The sequence below is a fragment of the Ranitomeya variabilis genome, chromosome 6 (assembly GCF_051348905.1).
Source record: "Ranitomeya variabilis isolate aRanVar5 chromosome 6, aRanVar5.hap1, whole genome shotgun sequence".
NCBI lineage: Eukaryota > Metazoa > Chordata > Amphibia > Anura > Dendrobatidae > Ranitomeya > Ranitomeya variabilis.
The window spans coordinates 243,082,605-243,105,021 of NC_135237.1; the positions used below are offsets into that span (position 1 = coordinate 243,082,605).

Below are 22,417 nucleotides of genomic sequence, written 5' to 3' on the forward strand. Positions count from 1 at the left end.
TCTTATACACCGGAGACCAGAACTGTGCACAGTATTCTAAGTGTGGTCGAACTAGTGACTTGTATAGAGGTAAAATTATGTTCTCCTCATGAGCATCTATGCCTCTTTTAACCCCTTAACGACCGCCGATACGCCTTTTAACGGCGGCCGCTAAGGGTACTTAACCCCTTCATGACCTTGCCGTTTTTTGCAATTCTGACCAGTGTCCCTTTATGAGGTAATAACTCAGGAACGCTTCAACGGATCCTAGCGATTCTGAGATTGTTTTTTCGTGACATATTGGGCTTCATGTTAGTGGTAAATTTAGGTCGATAATTTCTGAGTTTATTTGTGAAAAAAACGGAAATTTGGCAAAAATTTTGAAAATTTCGCAATTTTCACATTTTGAATTTTTATTCTGTTAAACCAGAGAGTTATGTGACACAAAATAGTTAATAAATAACATTTCCCACATGTCTACTTTACATCAGCACAATTTTGGAAACAAATTTTTTTTTTGCTAGGAAGTTATAAGGGTTAAAATTTGACCAGTGATTTCTCATTTTTACAACAAAATTTACAAAACCATTTTTTTTAGGGATCACCTCACATTTGAAGTCAGTTTGAGGGTTCTATATGGCTGAAAATACCCAAAAGTGACACCATTCTAAAAACTGCACCCCTCAAGGTGCTCAAAACCACATTCAAGAAGTTTATTAACCCTTCAGGTGTTTCACAGCAGCAGAAGCAACATGGAAGTAAAAAATGAACATTTAACTTTTTAGTCACAAAAATGATATTTTAGCAAAAAATTTTTTATTTTCCCAAGGGTAAAAGGAGAAACTGGACCACGGACGTTGTTGTCCAATTTGTCCTGAGTACGCTGATACCTCATATGTGGGGGTAAACCACTGTTTGGGCGCACGGCAGGGCTCGGAAGGGAAGGAGCGCCATTTGACTTTTTGAATGAAAAATTATCTCCATCGTTAGCGGACACCATGTCGCGTTTGGAAAGCCCCTGTGTGCCTAAACATTGGAGCTCCTCCACAAGTGACCCCATTTTGGAAAGTAGACCCCCCAAGGAACTCATCTAGAGGCATAGTGAGCACTTTAAACCCCCAGGTGCTTCACAAATTGATCCGCAAAAATGAAAAAGTACTTTTTTTTCACACAAAATTTCTTTTAGCCTCAATTCTTTCATTTTCACATGGGCAACAGGATAAAATGGATCCTAAAATTTGTTGGGCAATTTCTCCTGAGTATGCCGATACCTCATATGTGGGGGTAAACCACTGTTTGGGTGCACGGCAAGGCTCGGAAGGGGAGGCGTGCCATTTGACTTTTTGAATGGAAAATTAGCTCCAATCGTTAGCGGACACCATGTCGCGTTTGGAGAGCCCCTGTGTGCCTAAACATTGGCGCTCCCCTACAAGTGACCCCATTTTGGAAACTAGACCCCCCAAGGAACTTATCTAGATGCATAGTAAACACTTATAACCCCCAGGTGCTTCACAGAAGTTTATAACGCAGAGCCGTGAAAATAAAAAAATAATTTTTCTTTCCTCAAAAATGATTTTTAGCCCAGAATTTTTTATTTTCCCAAGGGTAATAGGAGAAATTGGACCCCAAATGTTGCTGTGCAGTTTGTCCTGAGTACGATGATACCCCATATGTGGGGGTAAACCACTGTTTGGGCGCACGGCAGGGCTCGGAAGGGAAGGCACGCCATTTGGCTTTTTGAATGGAAAATTAGCTCCAATCATTAGCGGACACCATGTCGCGTTTGGAGAGCCCCTGTGTGCCTAAACATTGGAGCTCCCGCACAAGTGGCCCCATTTTGGAAACTAGACCTCCCAAGGAACTAATCTAGATGTGTGGTGAGCACTTTGAACCCCCAAGTGCTTCACAGAAGTTTATAACGCAGAGCCATGAAAATAAAAAATAATTTTTCTTTTCTCAAAAATGATTTTTTAGCCCACAATTTTTTATTTTCCCAAGGGTAATAGGAGAAATTGGACCCCAAAAGTTGTTTTCCAGTTTCTCCTGAGTACGATGATACCCCATATGTGGGGGTAAACCACTGTTTTGGCACACGTCGGGGTTCGGAAGGGAAGTAGTGACGTTTTGAAATGCAGACTTTGATGGAATGGTCTGCGGGCATCAGGTTGCATTTGCAGAGCCCCTGATGTGCCTAAACAGTAGGAACTCCCCACAAGTGACTCCATTTTGGAAACTAGACCCCCAAGGGAACTTATCTAGATGTGTGGTGAGCACTTTGAACCCCCAAGTGCTTCACAGAAGTTTATAACGCAGAGCCGTGAAAATAATAAATGTGTTTCCTTTCCTCAAAAATATTTTTTTAGCCCAGAATTTTTTATTTTTACAAGAGTAACAGGAGAAATTGGACCCCAAAAGTTGTTGTCCAGTTTCTCCTGAGTACGCTGATACCCCATATGTGGGGGTAAACCACTGTTTGGGCACACGTCAGGGCTCGGAAGGGAAGTAGTGACATTTGAAATGCAGACTTTGATGGAATGGTCTGCGGGCGTCACATTGCATTTGCAGAGCCCCTGATGTGCCTAAACAGTAGAAACACCCCACAAGTGACCCCATTTTGGAAACTAGACCCCCGAAGGAACTTATCTAGATGTGTGGTGAGCACTTTCAACCCCCAAGTGCTTCACAGAAGTTTATAACGCAGAGCCGTGAAAATAAAAAATAATTGTTCTTTCCTCAAAAATTATGTTTTAGCAAGTAATTTTTTATTTTTGCAAGGGTAACAGGAGAAATTGGACCCCAACAGTTGTTGCCCAGTTTGTCCTGAGTACGCTGGTACCCCAAATGTGGGGGTAAACCACTGTTTGGGCGCACGTCGGGGCTTGGAAGGGCGGGAGCACCATTTGACTTTTTGAACGCAAGATTGGCTGGAATCAATGGTGGCGCCATGTTGCGTTTGGAGACCCCTGATGTGCCTAAAACAGTGGAAACCCCTCAATTCTAACTTCAACACTTACCCCAACACACCCCTAATCCTAATCCCAACTGTAGCCATAACCCTAATCACAACCCTAACCCCAACACACCCCTAACCACAACCTTAACCGCAACACAACCGTAACCCTAATTCCAACCCTAATCCTAACCCTAATCCCAACCGTAACCCTAATCCCAACCCTAACCACAACTGTAACCCCAACACACCCCTAACCCTATCCGTAACCCTAACCACAAGCCTATTCTTAACCCTATTTCCAACCCTAGCCCTAATTCCAACCCTAACCCTAAGGGTATGTGCCCACGTTGCGGATTAGTGTGAGATTTTTCCGCACGATTTTTGAAAAATCTGCAGGTAAAAGGCACTGCGTTTTGCCTGCGGATTTACAGCAGATTTCCAGTGTTTTTTTGTGCGGATTTCACCTGCGGATTCCTATTGAGGAACAGGTGTAAACCGCTGCGGAATCCGCACAAAGAATTGACATGCTGCGGAAAATACAATGCAGCGTTTCTGCACGGAATTTTCCGCACCATGGGCACAGCAGATTTGGTTTTCCTTAGGTGTACATGGTACTGTAAACCTGATGGAAAACTGCTTCGAATTCGCAGCGGCCAATCCGCTGTGGATCCGCGGCCAATCCGCTGCCAATCCGCTGCGGATCCGCGGCCAATCCGCTGCAGATCCGCGGCCAATCCGCTGCGGATCCGCTGCAGATCCGCGGCCAATCCGCTGCGGTTCCGCAGCCAATCCGCTGCGGATCCGCTGCGGATCCGCTGCAGATCCGCGGCCGATCTGCTGCGGATCCGCTGCCGATCCGCTGCGGATCCGCGGCCGATCCGCTGCAGATCCGCGGCCAATCCGCTGCAGATCCGCGGCCAATCCGCTGCAGATCCACTGCGGATCCGCGGCCGATCCGCTGCGGATCCGCGGCCGATCCGCTGCGATCCGCGGCCGATCCGCTGCGATCCGCGGCCGATCCGCGGCCGATCCGCTGCGATCCGCGACCGATCCGCTGCGGATCCGCTGCGATCCGCGGCCGATCCGCTGCGGATCCGCGGCCGATCCGCTGCGGATCCGCGGCCGATCCGCTCTGTGTGCACATGCCATAACCCTACCCCTAACCCTAACCCTACCCGTAACCCTAACCCTACCCCTAGTTCTAACCCTAACCCTAGTGGTAAAAGAAAAAAAAATATTTTCTTTATTTTATTATTGTCCCTACCTATGGGGGTGATAAAGGGGGGGTTTATTTATTATTTTTTTATTTTGATCGCTGTGGTAGAACCTACCACAGCGATCAAAATGTACCTGTAACGAATCTGCCAGCCTGCAGATTCGGCGGGCGTACTGAGCATGCGCCCGCCATTTTCCAAGATGGCGGCGCCCAGCGAGGAGACGGCCGGACACCGGGAGGATCGGTAAGTATGAGGGGGTGGTGGGGGGGTGGATCGGAGCACAGGGGGGGGGATCGGAGGACGGGGGGAGCGGACAGGAGCACGGGGGAGCGAACAGGGGGACGGAGGGGGGTACCTGACAGAACGGACGACTGGGGAGGAGATCGGGGGCGGAGGGGGGGGCCAGTACATGATTTCCAGCCATGGCAGATGCTATTGCAGCATCGGCCATGGCTGGATTGCAATATTTCACCATTTTCATAGGTGAAATATTGCAAATTGCTCTGATTGGCTGTTGCACTTTCAACAGCCAATCAGAGCGATCGTAGCCACGTGGGGGCAAAGCCACCCCCCCTAGGCTGAAGTACAACTCCCCCTCTCCCTGCAGATCGGGTAAAATAGGAATTAACCCTTTCACCCGATCTGCAGGGATGCGATCATTCCATGACGCCGCATAGGCGTCATGGGTCGGGAAGGGGTTAAACCACAGCGCCGTTAATTAACGGCGCTGTGGAAAAAGTGAATAGCGCCCCCCAGAGTCGGATTTTCTCTGGGGTCTCGGTTGCCGAGGGTAGCCGAGACCCCAGAGAACATGATTCGGGGGGGTTTTTACCGACCCCGAGTTGCGATCGCCGGTAATTAACCGTTTACCGGCGGTCGCAACAAAAAAAAAAAAAAAAAACGCGATTTGCCGTTTAATTTCTCTGTCCTCCGATGTGATCGCACATCGGAGGACAGAGAAATGTGGTCCCCGATGGCCCCCAATAGCCCCCCGATACTTACCTACCTCCCCCGGTGCTCCTCGTGGCTCCCGATGGGCGCCGCCATCTTGTTTCCGGGAAAAAATGGCGGGCGCACGCGCAGTACGCCCGCCGCCCGGCAGATCTTTGGGGTCTCGGCTGCCGGGGGTAGCCGAGACCCCAAAGAACATGATCGGGGTCGGTTTGCACCGACCCCTGCTTTGCGATCGCCGGTAATTAACAGTTTACCGGCGACCGCAAAAAAAAAAAAAAAAAAAAAGCGATCAGTTATTTCTCTGTCCTCTGATGTGATCGCACATCAGAGGACAGAGAAATAGGGGGATTCGGGGACCCTAACATACTCACCCGGTGTCCCTGGGTCCTCTTCTGTCTTCTCCTGCCAGCCGGCTTTTTCATCATGGCGGGCGCATGCGCAGTGCGCCCGCCATCTGCTGCCATCTGCCGGCCGGCAGGAGAAGACGAGTTGGGGCTAAAATTAGGGTTAGGGTTAGGGTTAGAGTTAGGGTTAGGGTTGGGGCTAAATTTAGGGTTAGGGCTAGGGTTAGTGTTAGGCTACTTTCACACTAGCGTTTTTTGGCTTCCGTCGCAATGCGTCGTTGGAGAAAAAATCCTTGCAGGATGCGTTTTTTCTCCATTGGCTTGCATTAGCGACGCATTGCGACGGATTGCCACATGTCGCATCCGTCGTGCGACGGATGCGTCGTGCTTTGGCGGACCGTCGACACAAAAAAAACTACATGTAACTTTTTTGTGCGACGTGTCCGCCATATCCGACCGCGCATGCGTGGCCGGAACTCCGCCCCCGCCTCCCCGCACCTCACAATGGGGCAGCGGATGCGTTGAAAAAACAGCATCCGCTGCACCCGTTGTGCGGCGCTTACAACGCTAGCGTCAGTACGTCGGCCCGACACACTGCGATGGGCCGAGTACGACGCTAGTGTGAAAGTAGCCTTAGGCTTCTTTCACACTTGCGTCGGTACGGGGCGATCGCAATGCGTCGGCCCGACGTTCCGACGCACGTTGTGAAAATTGTGCACAACGTGGGCAGCGGATGCAGTTTTTCAACGCATCCGCTGCCCAGTCTATGTCCTGGGGAGGAGGGGGCAGAGTTACGGCCACGCATGCGCGGAAATGGCGGACGCGACGTACAAAAAAAAGGTTACATTGAACTTTTTTTGTGACGACGGGGGCTAAAGTTATGGTTAGGGCTAAAGTTAGGGTTGGGGCTAAAGTTAGGGTTAGAGTTGGGATTAGGGTTAGGGTTTGGATTAGGGTTGGGATTAGTGTTACGTTTGGGATTAGGGTTGGGATTAGGGTTAGGGGTGTGTTGGATTTAGGGTTTTGATTAGGGTTATGGTTAGGGTTGAGATTAGGGCTGTTTTGGGGTTAGGGTTGTGATTAGGATTATGGATCGGGTTGAGATTAGGGTTAGGGGTGTGTTGGAGTTAGAGTTGGAGTTATAATTTGGGGGTTTCCACTGTTTAGGTACATCAGGGGGTCTCCAAACACGACAGCCAATTTTGCGCTAAAAAAGTCAAATGGTACTCCCTCCCTTCTGAGCTCTGCCGTGCGCCCAAACAGTGGTTTACCCCCACATATGGGGCATCAGCGTACTTGGGATAAATTGGACAACAACTTTTGGGGTCCAATTTCTCCTGTTACCCTTGTGAAAATAAAAACTTGGGGGCTAATAATCTTTTTTGTTGGAAAAAAAAATATTTTTTTATTTTCACTACTCTGCATTATAAACTTCTGTGAAGCACTTGAGCTTTCAAAGTTCTCACCACATATCTAGATAAGTTCCTTAGGGGGTCTAGTTTCCAAAATTTGGTCACTTGTGGGGGTTTCTACTGTTTAGGTACATCAGGGGCTCTGCAAACGCAACATAACACCCACAGACAATTCTATCAAAGTCTGCATTCCAAAATGGCGCTCCTTCCCTTCCGAGCTCTGCCGTGCGCCCAAACAGTGGTTTACCCCCACATATGGGGTACCAGCATACTCAGGACAAATTGGACAACAACTTTTGGGGTCCAATTTCTCTTGTTACCCTTGTGAAAATAAAAACTTGGGGGCTAAAAAATCTTAATTATTAAAAAATATATATTTTTTATTTTCACGACTCTGCATTATAAACTTCTGTGATGCACTTGGGCATTCAAAGTTCTCACTACACATCTAGATAAGTTCCATGGGGGGTCTAGTTTCCAAAATGGGGTCACTTTTGGGGGGTTTCTACTGTTTAGGCACATCAGGGGCTCTCCAAACGCGACATGGCGTCCGATCTCAATTCCAGTCAATTTTGCATTGAAAAGTCAAATGGCGCTCCTTTGCTTCCGAGCTCAGCCATGCGCCCAAACAGTGGTTTACCCCCACATATGGGGTGTCGGCGTACTCAAGACAAATTGTACAACAACTTCTGGGGTCCATTTTCTCCTGTTACCCTTGGTAAAATAAAAATTTGGAGGCAAAAAGATAATTTTTGTAGAAAAAATGCGATTTTTTTATTTTCACGGCTCTACGTTATAAACTTCTGTGAAGCACCTGGGGGTTCAAAGTGCTCACCACACATCTAGATAAGTTCCTTAAGGGGTCTAGTTTCCAAAATGGTGTCATATGTGGGGGGTCTCTACTGTTTAGGCACATCAGCGGCTCTCCAAACGCGACATGGCGTCCGATCTCAATTCCAGCCAATTCTACATTGAAAAAGTAAAACAACACTCCTTCTCTTCCAAGCTCTGCGGTGCGCCCAAACAGTGGTTTACCCCCATATATGGGGTATCGACGTACTCAGGAGAAATTGCACAACAACTTTTGTGGTCTAATTTCTCCTGTTACCCTTGTGAAAATAAGAATTTGTGGGCGAAAAAATTATTTTTGTGAAAACAAATGCGATTTTTTATTTTCACGGCTCTACGTTATAAACTTCTGTGAAGCACTTGGGGGTTCAAAGTGCTCACCACACATCTAGATAAGTTCCTTGGGGGGTCTAGTTTCCAAAATGGTGTCACTTGTGGGGGGTTTCCACTGTTTAGGCACATTAGGGGCTCTCCAAACGCGACATGGCGTCCGATCTCAATTCCAGCCAATTCTGCATTGAAACAGTCAAATGGTGCTCCTTCACTTCCAAGCTCTTAGTTTAATTTTTTAGTTTTTTACTATTTATGTAGTTAAATAATATTTTGGGATTATTTTTACTCTCTCTGGCAATGAGTCTCTCTGTCTCAATCTTTGCTGCCTTGATTTGCTTTTTACAGAATTTATTTAATTTTTTGTATTTATTTAATGCCTCCTCACTACCTACTTCCTTTAATTCTCTAAATGCTTTCTTTTTGTCACTTATTGCACCCCTTACAGCTCTATTTAGCCATATTGGTTTCCTCCTATTTCTAGTATGTTTATTCCCATACGGTATATACTGTGCACAGGTCCTATTCAGGATGCTAATAAACGTCTCCCATTTTCTGTGTGTATTTTTATGTCTCAGGATATCGTCCCAGTTAATTGCACCAAGATCATCTCTCATCCGTTGGAAATTTGCCCTCCTGAAGTTTAGTGTCCTTGTCACCCCTCTACTACACATCTTATTAAAGGAGACATGAAAACTTATTTTGTGATCACTATTCCCCAAGTGACCCCCAACCCTTATATTTGATATGCGGTCTGGCCCGTTGGTTAATATTAGGTCTAGCAGTGCCCCCCTCCTTGTTGGCTCCTGAACCAGTTGTGAAAGGTACCGTATATACTCGAGTATAAGCCGACCCGAGTATAAGCCGACCCCCCTAATTTTGCCACAAAAAACTGGGAAAACTTATTGACTCGAGTATAAGCCTAGTGTGGAAAATACAGCAGCTACCGGTGAATTTCAAAAATAAAAATAGATGCTCCATACCGTTCATTATTGCCCCAAAGGAGGTTCCATATAAAGCTGTGCCATATATAATGCTCTGCACCGTTCATTATGGCCCCATAGATGCTCCTTATAAAGCTGTGCCATATACAATGCTCTGCACCATTCATTATGGCCCCATAGATGCTCCTTATAAAGCTGTGCCATTGCTCTGCACCATTCATTATGGCCCCATAGATGCCCCATATACAATGCTCTGCACCGTTCATTATGGCCCCATAGATGCTCCATATAAAGCTGTGCCATATACAATGCTCTGCACTGTTCATTATGGCCCCATAGATGCTCCATATAAAGCTGTGCCATAAATAATGCTCTGCACCGTTCATTATGGCCCCATAGATGCTCCATATAAAGCTGTGCCATATATAATGCTCTGCACCATTCATTATGGCCCCATAGATGCTCCTTATAAAGCTGTGCCATTGCTCTGCACCATTCATTATGGCCCCATAGATGCCCCATATACAATGCTCTGCACCGTTCATTATGGCCCCATAGATGCTCCATATAAAGCTGTGCCATATACAATGCTCTGCACTGTTCATTATGGCCCCATAGATGCTCCTTATTAAGCTGTGCCTTATATGCTCTGCACTGTTCATTGTTGCCCCATAGATGCTCCTTATAAAGCAGTGCCATATATGCTCTGCACTGTCCATTATGGCCCCATAGATGCTCCTTATAAAGCTGTGCCATATAGAATGCTCTGCACCGTTCATTATTGCCCCATAGATGCTCCTTATAAAGCAGTGCCATATATACTCTGCACTGTTCATTATGGCCCCATAGATGCTCCTTATTAAGCTGTGCCTTATATGCTCTGCACTGTTCATTATGGACCCATAGATGCTCCTTATAAAGCTGTGCCATATATGCTCTGCACTGTTCAGTATGGCCCCATAGATGCTCCTTATTAAGCTGTGCCTTATATGCTCTGCACTGTTCATTATGGCCCCATAGATGCTCCTTATTAAGCTGTGCCATATATGCTCTGCACTGTTCATTATGGCCCCATAGATGTGCCATATAAATCTGTGCCATATATGCTCTGCACTGTTCATTATGGCCCCACAGATGCTCCTTATTAAGCTGTGCCTTACATGCTCTGCACTGTTCATTATGGCCCCATAGACTCTCCTTATAAAGCTGTGCCATATAGAATGCTCTGCACAGTTCATTATTGCCCCATACATGCTCCTTATTAAGCTGTGCCTTATATGCTCAGCACTGTTCATTATTGCCCCATAGATGCTCCTTATAAAGCAGTGCCATATATGCTCTGCACTGTTCATTATGGCCCCATAGATGCTCCTTATAAAGCTGTGCCATATAGAATGCTCTGCACCGTTCATTATGGCCCCATAGATGCTCCTTATAAAGCTGTGCCTTATATGCTCTGCACTGTTCATTATGGCCCCATAGATGCTCCTTATAAAGCTGTGCTATATATGCTCTGCACTGTTCATTATTGCCCCATAGATGCTCCTTATAAAGCAGTGCCATATATACTCTGCACTGTTCATTATGGCCCCATAGATGCTCCTTATAAAGCTGTGCTATATATGCTCTGCACTGTTCATTATTGCCCCATAGATGCTCCTTATAAAGCAGTGCAATATATGCTCTGCACTGTTCATTGTTGCCCCATAGATGTGCCATATAAATCTGTGCCATATAAATCTGTGCCATATATAACGCTGCTGCTGCAATAAAAAAAAAAAAAAAAAAAAAAAAAAAACACATACTCACCTCTCTTGCTTGCAGCTCCTCAGCGTCCCGTCTCGGCGTCTCTCTGCACTGACTGTTCAAGTGGACAGGTGAATATAAAATACTCACCTAGTACCGGCGTTCCTGGCGCTCCCCCTGCCTGTCACACTGTCTCCGGGTGCCGCAGCTCTTCCTCTGTCAGCGGTAACTGGCACCGCTTTTTAGAGAAATGAAGATGCGGCTCCACCCCTATGGGAGTGGAGTCCATATTCATAACTTTAATGAGCGGTCCCACGTGACCGCTGAAGAGGGGAAGAGCTGCGGCACCCGAAGACAGTGTGACAGGCCGGGGGAGCGCCGGGACTAGGCGAGTATGCGACAACCTCTCTCCCCCTCACCCGCCGACCTTGCCGCCGACCGTGACTCGAGTATAAGCTGAGAGGGGCACTTTCAGCCGAAAAATTTGGGCTGAAAATCTCGGCTTATACTCGAGTATATACGGTAATTGTCTCTCATAGCTGTCAAAAACCGATTACCTTTGCTGGAACTGCAGGTTTCTGTTCCCCAATCTATTTCAGGGTAGTTGAAGTCCCCCATAATAATGACTTCTCCTTGAGTCGCAGCTTCATCTATTTGCTTTACGAGGATATTCTCCATTGATTCCATTATTTTTGGAGATTTATAACAAACCCCTATCAGTAAATTATTATTTTTCCCCCCTCCGCTTATCTCCACCCACAGGGACTCTATATTTTCATTAAATTCACCTATATTATCACGCAGGATGGGTTTTAAGGACGATTTTACATATAGACACACCCCACCCCCTCGCTTATCTGTACGGTCATTTCTGAACAGGCTATAGCCCTGCAAGTTAACAGCCCAGTCATGGCTCTCATCCAGCCACGTCTCAGATATCCCCACCATGTCATAGTTATGCTCCAACAACATTAGTTCTAATTCGTCCATTTTGTTGGCGAGGCTTCTGGCATTAGTATACATGCACTTGATGTTCCTCTCTGTACCTCTATTCTTTCTTAAATTATTAACTGTTCTAACCCCACCCTCCATGCCACCGCCACCCCCAACTTCCTTATTTGTGCCCAGGTCTCTATCTGCACTATCTTTCCCCTCCTATAAATTGAATACCCTCCCCCTAATCCCTAGTTTAAACACTCCTCCAACCTTCTAGCCATTTTCTCCCCCAGCACAGCTGCACCTTCCCCATTGAGGTGCAGCCCGTTCCTAGCGTAGAGCCTGTAGCCAACTGAGAAGTCGGCCCAGTTCTGCAGGAACCCAAACCCCTCCTTCCTACACCAATTCTTGAGCCACTTATTAACCTCCCTAATCTCCCGTTGCCTCTCTGGCGTGGCACGTGGTACAGGGAGTATTTCGGAAAATACCACGTTGGAGGTCCTTGCTTTCAGCTTGCAGCCTAATACCCTCGACCGGCTGATCAAGGATTGCATACATGTGGCAAGACGTGCACTGGATGGCATTAACAATAGTGGAGCACATTTCCTAATGGGGATTGCACCACACAGAAACATTAAATAAAAATAAATACAAAGTATTAATAAAGAACAGACAGCAATTCCTCCCTTGGAAACTCCCTCATTCCAAAGTCACTGAATCACAAGTCACACTTACCGCCGTTCACACTTACGCTCAGGTCACACTCAGCTCGTTCACACTCGCTATGCTGAAGATTAAAAGATTTTTTTTTTTTCTCTCTATTTCCCCTCAACAGCAATCCACCTTGCTGTTCAAATGCACTTCCAAAAAAAAACCCTCTTCCTCCTGGTCTGACCCCAGGGATTGGTTTCCTCATCTGAACTCCGCTCCATCTCCCACCAAGATCTCTTGGCACACGGACCCGGACTGGGAGGCTGCAGACAAGTAATGCTGGATATGGAAGCCTGGACCTCTTCCCGAATCAGGGACCTCATCTCAGACAGTAGTGAGTGCTGTTCTTCCCTCACTACTCTGGTGGTGCAGGTGCCACAGAGCGTTCTGCCATAAGTGTCTAAAAGTTTTATATATAGCATATGGGGCATCAAATGGCCTTTGCGGAGGCTTTACCAGACCGTTGGATGTAGGCAGGGGTGTAGCTGGGGTTTCCCTTATCCTGCACAGGGCAAAGAGAGGGAATAGTCAGGGGCTGTGTGATGTGGACGGGACTGTGCACAGCGCACTTGCCCCACCGTCCTACTCAACTTTGCCCAGATCCTCCATCGCACTGCTGAAAGCCCTGTGCCCTCATGAGATCCAGGTAACCGGCCTGTTGTCTGTCAGATCCAGGTAACCGGCCTGTTGTCTGTCTCATTCTGAACTTCCGCGCTCCACCGTGGAACCCACGCCGACCTTAAGCCCGGGCCCCCAGCTCTGACATCACCGGAAGTGCAACAGCCTTATGCACTGAGCGACTCCCGGAAGTAGCGGTGCTTTGCCGTACAGCATCCGAGCTGAGACACCCCCCCAATCAGGAAGAAGCAGCTTTACCAGGAGCCCGTCCACTGGACTGGTCTCTGTGGCTGAGGGACCCTCCCACCAGGAAGTGTCAGCCTCGGTCTGCTTGACAGGGGATGGATTGGACGTGCTGCTCGATCCCCCTGAGCTCATCCTCCGTTAAGCAGAGCATCTTCTCTGGTGCGTCCCTCCATGCAGGGACAGGAAAAACACAGAGAGTGGGGTGGTGAGGGGCTTTTTAACCTCTCGTGTGCTTTCCTGGCCCTGTAAGGAGGACGACCTCCATGGTGCTGTCAGGATTAACCTGGTCTCTAAACTGAGTAGCGAGAAAAAAGTAAAAAACACCAGAGTTATTTTTTTTATCGCCGTGACATTGCATTAAAATGCATTAACGGGCGATCAAAAGATCGTATCTGCACCAAAATGGCATCAATAAAAACGTCAGTTCGGCACGCAAAAAGCCCTCACCAAACCCGAGATCACGAATAATGGAGATGCTACGGGTCTCGGAAAAAGGAGCAATTTTATTTAAATTTTTTTTTTTTAAACTAACTTTGGATTTTTATTTTCACCATTTAAATAAAAAAGAACCTAGACATGTTTGGTGTCTATGAACTCGACTCGTAATAACCTGGAGAATCATAATGGCAGGTCAGTTTTAGCATTTGGTGAACATGGTAAAAAACAAAAAACCATTGTGGAATTTAACGTTATTTTGCAATTTCACCGCACTTGGAATTTTTTTTCCTTGTTTTGGAGTACACGATATGGTGAAATCATGGGGTCGTTCAAAAGTACAACTTGCCCTGCAAAAAAACAAGCCCTCACATGCCCATACTGCCGGAAAAATAAAAGTTATGGCTTTGGGAATAAGGGGAGCTAAAAACAAACGTAAAAACAAAAACAAATGCAAGGTCTCAAAGGAGTTAATCCCATTTACTGTATGTGCTGTATGGTTTTGTCCCTTTGTATATACACACGCACACTTTTTGTTAAACACTGCCTATCGTTCGGGATTAAATATAAAATGTATTAGTCTTGTTCCTTTTGTTCTGTAAACCACACTCTTGAAAGCCATACAGTACCAGAAATCAGGAAACTAGTCAAACTATATGACAACTGCTGGAGGCAGCTACAAGTTATTTGGTTATCGTGGAGCTATCAGTGTAGGTATGTGCGTTTTTGTCAAAACGTTGGAACCGGAGGTGTATATACCATACACTCACCGAGTTTCCCAATAACCAGCCTACTAGTGGAAAAAGCCTACCTCCTGTGTTAGTCGGTCAACTGCGCAATTGTCCGGATGATGAGGGCAGCAGAGGGCTGTTCATAATAAAAAGACACCAGCATGGTGGGGAGTGAAACACCCCCCCCAGGCTGTCATAATTGACAATTGGTGGGATCTGCATTCTCTCAGCATGATCTTTGACAGTGCTCCTTTTCAAACAGATATGTACTGTAAATATTGTACTCACAATACAGATTAGAAAGTTATGGCTGGGAGAAAAAAATAAAAAAACAAGTAAAGAGGGCGAGGTAGTGATTAGTGATGAGCTAGTGTACTCGATCAGGTTTTCCCGAGCAAGCTCGGGTGGTCTCCGAGTATTTATGACTGCTCGGAGATTACGTTTATCGCCTCAGCAGCATGATTTACAGCTATTAGCCAGCTTGATTACATGTTGAGATTACCTAGCAAACAGGCAACCCCTACATGTACTCAGCCTGGCTAATAGCTGTAAATCATTCAGCTGCCGCGATGAAAACTTAATCTCCGAACACTAAAATACTCGGAGGTCACCTGAGCGTGCTCGGGAAAACCTGAGCAATGAGTACACTCGCTCATCACTAGTAGTGATACAAAACATGTCTACCACATGTCCACCTTACTTAGTAATTGGTATATTTGAATATTAGAGTAAAATACATTTCGCACATCATAAAATTTCCTTACCAAATAGTTAAGTCTGTGCTTGGCTCCAACAACATGCATGAACATGTGAGTCATTCCCGACCGACATTCACACAGTTTGCATTCATATATACTGTAGGTAGGCTTTTTATATTGGTATATATACTCCAGACCTGGAAAAAAGTGTAAAAGAACAGTTAAAAGGGGTTGTCCTCAACTGGGTCAACCCATTCTTTATCAAAATGTATGGCACCCATAAAATAAAGCCTATATTCATTCCCCTCCCTTGCCAGCGCTGTTCCTGCGGTGTCCACACTCACTCTACCCGGGGCTCCCATGCGGTGTTGTGACACAGGTGCCCAATCAGATCTGGCGTCACTGTCTGCCTTCGGACGTTTTATAAACGAAGAGGAAGTCCGGGGCTGCAACTGATCTGACTTCCTTTTCATGCTGAAAACGTCCTAAGGCAGGGACAGCGACGCCAGCGCTGAATGGGCGCCGGCATGACAACACCGCACGACAGCCCCGTAGAGAGCAAGTGCCGACAGTGGGAATGGTGCAAGTACTGGAGGGGAGTATAATCTTTACTAGGTTATCGTGGGTCAAGCAAGGGGTATCGGAAAAAGCCCAAGTAGTGGACAACTTCTTTTATCAAACCCATTTATTACTGATCAAACCATGCTTTACAGCATTCTGAGAGATAAATAAGTGCACTGTCTAGTGATCTACAATTGAGGAGCGTGTAATAGGAATAGGCTAAAAAACAAGCTCCCCCAGTTTCAGAGCAGATTGCTGTTTCATAATTTTTGTGGAGCCATCACTGGGGCACAAGTAACCATGGGTACATGCTGCTGTCGCTCGGAGGCTGACAAAAAAAAAAAAAAAAAAAAGGAGTTTGCTCCTACCCAGCAGTATACACCCATTGACCAACACAAAGTTCGTCAGTTAATGAAAAAAGCAGTATGCTGCCGCAGCCAGCACCTTTCTACCCAGGCATCAGCCCGCATAGGTATGTACACTAGAGAATCTTGCAAATGTATGACAAGATAACCAGGAGGCGGCCTTGCAAATTAGTGTTGCAGAAGCCTGGTGGCGAACATGGCCAGGAGGCAGCCACAGCCCAAGTGGAATGAGCCCTCACAACCGAAAGGGGATGGTCTGTTTTAGACATAAGCCTCCAGAATAGCTCATATTCAGTGGCCTATAGTAGACTAGGTGGCATGGAGAACCTTCTGGCAACCCTTGATAACGACAAACAAGGAGTTCAATTGTCTGAAGGATGCTGTCCTTGAGAGGTAGAAACGCAGTACTGCGACTAGGTCCAGCTTGTGGAGAGACCTTTCCAGGGGATGGACAATATTCTTGTTGATATTGAACGGGGGTACCACCTTAGGAAAAAAAAGGAGGGCACTAAACGAAGGACCTTGTCCTAGTGAAAAACAAGAAAGGAGGAGCGGCAGGAGATGCTAATTCTGAGATCCATCTAATGGACGATGATATATCCTGGATGGGCTCAAAAGGGGATCCCTGAAGTAAGCTCAAAAACTACCGTATATACTCGTGTATAAGCAGGGTTTTCCAGCACTTTTTTGTGTGCTGAAAACGCCCCCCTCGGCTTATTCACGAGTCATAGTCCCAAAAAGACAGATGGGGAGGGGCGGAGCAGCGGGTCACAGAAGCAAGAGCCGGCGGCTGAAGCTAAAGCCTGTGCCCACTGCTAAAGAGAAATGAATATTCACTGCGCTGGCAGTGAATATTAACTTACCTTATAGAGCGCAGTTGCAGCCGCAGTTTCCAGCACACATCCTACATACATTCCCTGCGTGCCCTCGCTGCATCTCGTTCCGGCCGGCACCAGCAGCTCTTCTAGCCAAGCGATCACATGTCCCTCGATCATAAAGGTAATAAATATTCACGTCTCTGCACTCCCATAGGTGTAGAGTGAATATTCATTACCCTAATGAGCAGGGACACGTGATCGCTCGTCAGGAAGAGCTGCTGGAGCCGGAACAAGATGCAGCGAGGGCACACAGGGCATTGCAGGATTGTATGTTTTTTTGTTTGTTTTTTTTAAAGGAACCATGCATACAGGTATAGGAGATAAGGAGCCATGCATAGAAGGACAGGGATAAGAAGCCATGCATACATTGACGGGGAGCCATGCAAACAAGGACTCGGGTCGGCTTATACTCGAGTATATACGGTAGTTTAAAGGTCCACAGGGGTTGATATGCTGCTGCTAGACAAGCAACTACCTGAATGAAGTTTCTGACCCAGGGACGAGAGGCCAAACTTTGTTGAAAAGGGATTGAGAGTGCCGAGACCTGACCTGTGAGGGTGGATACTAAGACACAAACCAGACTCTAGCCCGGATTGTAATAACACCAGAATAAATTGAAGGAAAAAAAACATGGGAGCTGTGAGGCTGTCTTGACACCAGCGAAAAAATGTCTTCCAGGACCAATAAATGCATGAAGACAAGGGCTTTCTTGTCCTGATCATGGTCTGCATGACGGAGTGAAAAGCCCGCTTCCCTCAGGACTGCGGCTTCAATGGCCATGCCATTAAAGAGAATTCTGGTTGAAGAGGGGACCCTGGCTGTCTGGGAGCTTCCATGGAACATCTGCGAGCAGGTCAACTAGCTCTGCGTATCAGGCTCTTATGGGCAGCCATCAGAATGACTGGAACTCATGCTGCCTTTATAGTCTGGAGTCTGGGGTTTCTGGGGAAGGGGTGGAAAATGGTCCGAAAGTTGAAACAGAGTCCCGAATGTTCACTGATCAGAGGAACTCCTCAGGCTTCATGGAGGCAATTACCAAGCAGTGTGTTTCCATTCGGAAATGGCAGGAGGTGCACTCGCCTGTTTAGAAGCTTGAGATCCAGGGTTGAGCAGAGTTAGCAATCCTTCTTTTGGACCGCGAAACGGTTGGAATAGAAACTCGAGAAGCGTTTCTGGGAAAGAACAGGTATGAAGACCTCTGCCCGGAGTAATCGATAGCTTTGAAGAAGCAATAAATCAGAGATGTGACCCTTTGTGGGCAGGACATGAAAAAACAACTCCATGGAAGAGAAGACCATTCGATCCTTTAACCTACGGTAACGGTCTCCCAGATTCAGGAGTCGTCGACTGCAGGAGAGCCACGCTTTCCAGAAAAGCAGAAGACTACCACCCACCCCAAGAGGAGTCCCAGGTGGGGATACTCATGTCGAAGAGAATGTATTGGATCTTACACTGGAGGGTTTGGCAGAGCGACCTTTAAAGCGCCATGCTGCAGATGGTTTGAAGGACGGCTTCCTGGTGTCTCGTCGTGCAGGAGACCGGTCTCACTGAGAGGAGGTCCTGGAGAAGGAGAAATTACAAAAAGGGATGAAACTGAAGAGAACATCGCCTGGTAAAAGGATGTTTGGGGACAGGAGGTAATCTTACAATCAGTGGCGTCCGAGATGAGCCGATCCAGCTTAGCTCCCAAAAGACATGAGCCCTGAAAGAGAAGGTTGGTAAAGATGTTTTTGGCCGTAGGTTCCGCATTCCAGACTTTGAGCCAGAAAATTCTGCGTATGGCTACAAAATTGATGGTAACACAGGCAGAAAAGCTGGCAACGTCAAGGATCACGGCAAGCAAATATCTGCGTGAACTATCTGATCTGCTAGATCAGCAAGCTCATCTGGTGAGGCCGATTGCATAATGCAGCGCCAAAGAAGTTTTGCCCAGGCGGAAACAGACTTGGTGACCAAGGTGGAAACCAAGGCGGGGCAGAGAGAAGTGCCAGAAGCCTCAAAGGCAAACTTTCTAGGCTTGGCTTGGTCAGTGGAGTCCTTGGAGGGAAGAACCATCGGGGAGTGATAGAACAGTCTTAGCAGACAGGCGAGACGCTGGGGGAGGGGATGTCAACAGCTGGGGATTCTGCCCATTTGCTGAGGAAACCAGGACCAAAAGAATATAAAAATAACTATCTTTATCCAACTGCCTTCTGCCTGGAAAGCATTTTTCCGGGTGCTCACACTGTTTGGCATAGATTCCCTCAAACTACTTGTGCTAGGCAAAAACCCAGGGAGGGCATTTAGCCTTTTTGGAATGAGATGGAGTGATCTGAAGGTGACTCTCCTTGTCCTTAATATTGAGGGTCTGATTGACGGTGAGTATAAGACTATCGACCAGATCCTGGAATTTGGAAGATTGGCCCGTGTCAAGGTCAGATTCAAACTGGGAATCCAAATTAGACCCCAGGCCCCCCCAGGGGCGGAGGAGTGGAAAATCAAAGGCATCCTGGAGGATGTGGAGGGAGAAGGGGGACCAGATGAGGAACTGGAATGTGCCTGCTTCTTGGACCTTACCATTGATCTGCCAGGGACTGGGATACCTTGGTAAGGTCAGATACTGATTGAAAAATAGCCCATTCCGAGGGAGAGGTGTTCTCTTGTCCCGGGCAGCTCCTTTGAGGCTTGCATATTGGAAGGGCTGCAGTCTGGGTAGAGGACAGAGACCTGACCTGTGGACCACTTCTTTTTGTAGAGGGTGCAGGCATAGTGAATAGTATTGTGGGAGGGACGGGAGCAAGATGCCCTGGGTCTCTGCATGTGCAAGGCCAGGCACTCCCTGGAGCTAAGGGGATGATGAGGAGGGAAAAATAGCCTGGGCAGAGGCTACTCGTTCCTAGCTAAGGTGGAGATCGGTCCAGCAGTAGGATCAGAATTGTGCGGGATCCAAAGGAGAACAAGCGACTCCAAAGATGATATCAAGAGTGCAGGGGACAGAAAGGGCGGGCTAAAGCCAACGGTGCAGAGAAAAATAAAAAAAAGAACTCCTATAGGAGGAAACATGTGCGCTGGAGTCCTCAAACGCCGATTGGTTGGTGCTCAAGTGGGCGGGAACCAACCCAGCATGAAATGAAAGACAAGCTCCCAAAGGCCGGAAAGTGTTTGAGACTTCGTGCCCTAATTGGCTGGTGTTTGCGGTTGAGGGATGGGGGGGGAGGGGTTGTTTGGACGTGGACAAGCCCAGTCTGATAACGGAAGGAGGATTATATTTATAAAGAGACAACTGTAAAATGTTAAGCTTGTCTGATTTTTCACTTTATAGAATAATTGAACAATTTACACTTTACTCAAAAATATACCTATAAACTCCTGACAACATGTCTATGAAGTTCCAAGCAATGGATTCTGTAATTTTTTTCTGAAAGAGAAGAAATGCTCAAATAAAAAAAAAAAGTGCTTTCAGACCTCAAATAATGCAAAGAAAACAAGTTCATGATCATTTAGAAACAATACTCATGTTTTAACTCAGGAAGCGTTCAGAAATCAATATTTTGAGGAATAACCATGATTTTTAATCACAGCTTTCATGGCTTGTGACTATCCATCATCCTCTCGATTACATTCCAGAGGTTTTCAATGGGGTTCAGGTCTGAAGATTGGGCTGCCAGTGGTCTCTTAATTTTTGCCAGAGCCGTGTATATATATTGGCCCATGCGCACAAGATGGGGTGTGTGTGTGTGTGTGTGTGTGTGTGTGTGTGTGTGTGTGTGTGTGTGTGTGTGTGTGGTGCGTTGAGAGTATGCCTTAAGAGATTTCAGTGATCCTCTCTTCTTTGTGATGGCTCCCCCCTGCCTGAAGAGGGTCTGCGGAGAAAGAACAGTGGAAATGGAACCTCTCTAACGAGGTCCCAACTCCTTCATCCAGAGGACAACATCAGGAGCCCCCAGGTAAGGAGGAGGTCACTGGAAAACAAGGCTTCCTACTTCTCGTACAGTCGTGGGGTGGGGAACAGGCTAAGGACTAGCAGCAACGATCCGCCCTGAAACATGCTTGAAGTGTCGGGGGAAAGGTCCTGACTTGCAAACCAGAGAGAGGAACCATGTGGATGGCACCACACTGTTTTTTCAGTCACTATTTTGGAAAAACAGGGTGAGACTTTAAACCCCTTTACCCTGAAGAGAACTGAAAAACAAAGATAAAAGATAAATAACACAACAGGATGATCTAAAAGATGGATCTGAAATCAGATCTAGGTCCGTCTAATACTGATACAAAGCTAAAACCAACAAGCTTTCTGCCGGTCGGTGGGTGGACCCTGCTGAGGGGGAGCTAACTTTTTTTTTTTGCTTAGTATCAGCCTCCTAGTGACAGCAGCGTACACCCATGATTACCTGTGTCCCCCAATGAAGCGATAAAGAAAGAAGTGGATGGTGCGCAGCATCAATACCACACACATGTAGATATGGAGATGCAGGTTTTATACAAAGACAGACAATATTTTTTTTTTTAAATCTTGGACATGGATTGATAAAATATCTGAACTCTTCAAGTAGATGAAGTTAAAGGGAACCTGTCACCCCCAAAATCGCTGGTGAGGTAAGCTCACCGGCATCAGGGGCTTATCTACAGCATTCTGTAAAGCTGTAGATAAGCCGCCGATGTTACCTAAAAGAGGAGAAAAAGACGTTAGATTATACTCACCCAGGGGCGGTCCCGCTGCGGTCCGGTCGGATGGGTGTATTCGGTCCGCTCCGGCGCCTCCCATTTTCGTTCCATGACGTCCTCTTCGGGTCTTTACGCCGCGGCTCCGGCGCAGGCGTACTTTGTCTGCCCTTTTGAGAGCAAAGTACTGCAGTGCCCAGGCGCCAGGCCTCTCTGACCTTCCCGGCGGCTGCGCACTGCAGTACTTTGCTCTGCCCTCAACAGGGCAGACAAAGTACGCCTGCGCCAGAGCCACGGCGTAAAGAACCGAAGAGGACGTCATGGAACGAAGATGGGAGGCGCCGGAGCGGACCGAATACACCCAACCGACCGGACCGCAGCGGGACCGCCCCTGGGTGAGTATAATCTAACGTCTTTTTCCCCTCTTTTAGGGGACATCGGCGGCTTATCTACAGCATTACAGAATGCTGTAGATAAGCCCCTGATGCCGGTGAGCTTACCTCACCAGCCATTTTGGGGGTGACAGGTTCCCTTTAATTCACGGAAATGTGCACTTTTTATTTACAATTTACTAACTTCAACACATATCCTATGGGGTTTCATGATGTGATAGGTGCCTGAAAGAAAGTACTCTTGCTAAATTTTAGTCATGACTAAAGAAGCATGAAAATAAAAAATACAAAAAACTTAACCAGCATTAAAACAAAAGAGAAATACCTTACCTACAGCAGGTTCAGAATCTTTGCATGCATCAATGTGCTCTTGTAATGTAGTTAAGTCGGGTTCTCGTTTGGTAGTCTCATCTTTCTCTATAAAAAAAAAAAAAAAAAAAGAAAATTGGAGAATAATGCTCCAAACCTGGGACATAC

At 46.9% G+C, this 22,417-nt stretch overlaps 1 protein-coding gene across 1 annotated transcript in view; it reads right to left on the minus strand.

Annotated features, from left to right (window-relative positions):
• The window catches only part of LOC143782267 (uncharacterized), a 310,572-nt gene that overhangs the window by 219,785 nt on the left and 68,370 nt on the right, over nt 1-22,417 (minus strand). The window contains exons 5-6 of the mRNA XM_077269539.1: nt 22,271-22,357; nt 15,170-15,300 (exon numbers count right to left, since the gene is read on the minus strand). Coding sequence (XP_077125654.1) covers nt 15,170-15,300; nt 22,271-22,357 — 218 coding nt within the window. The remainder of the gene's footprint in view (nt 1-15,169; nt 15,301-22,270; nt 22,358-22,417) is intronic.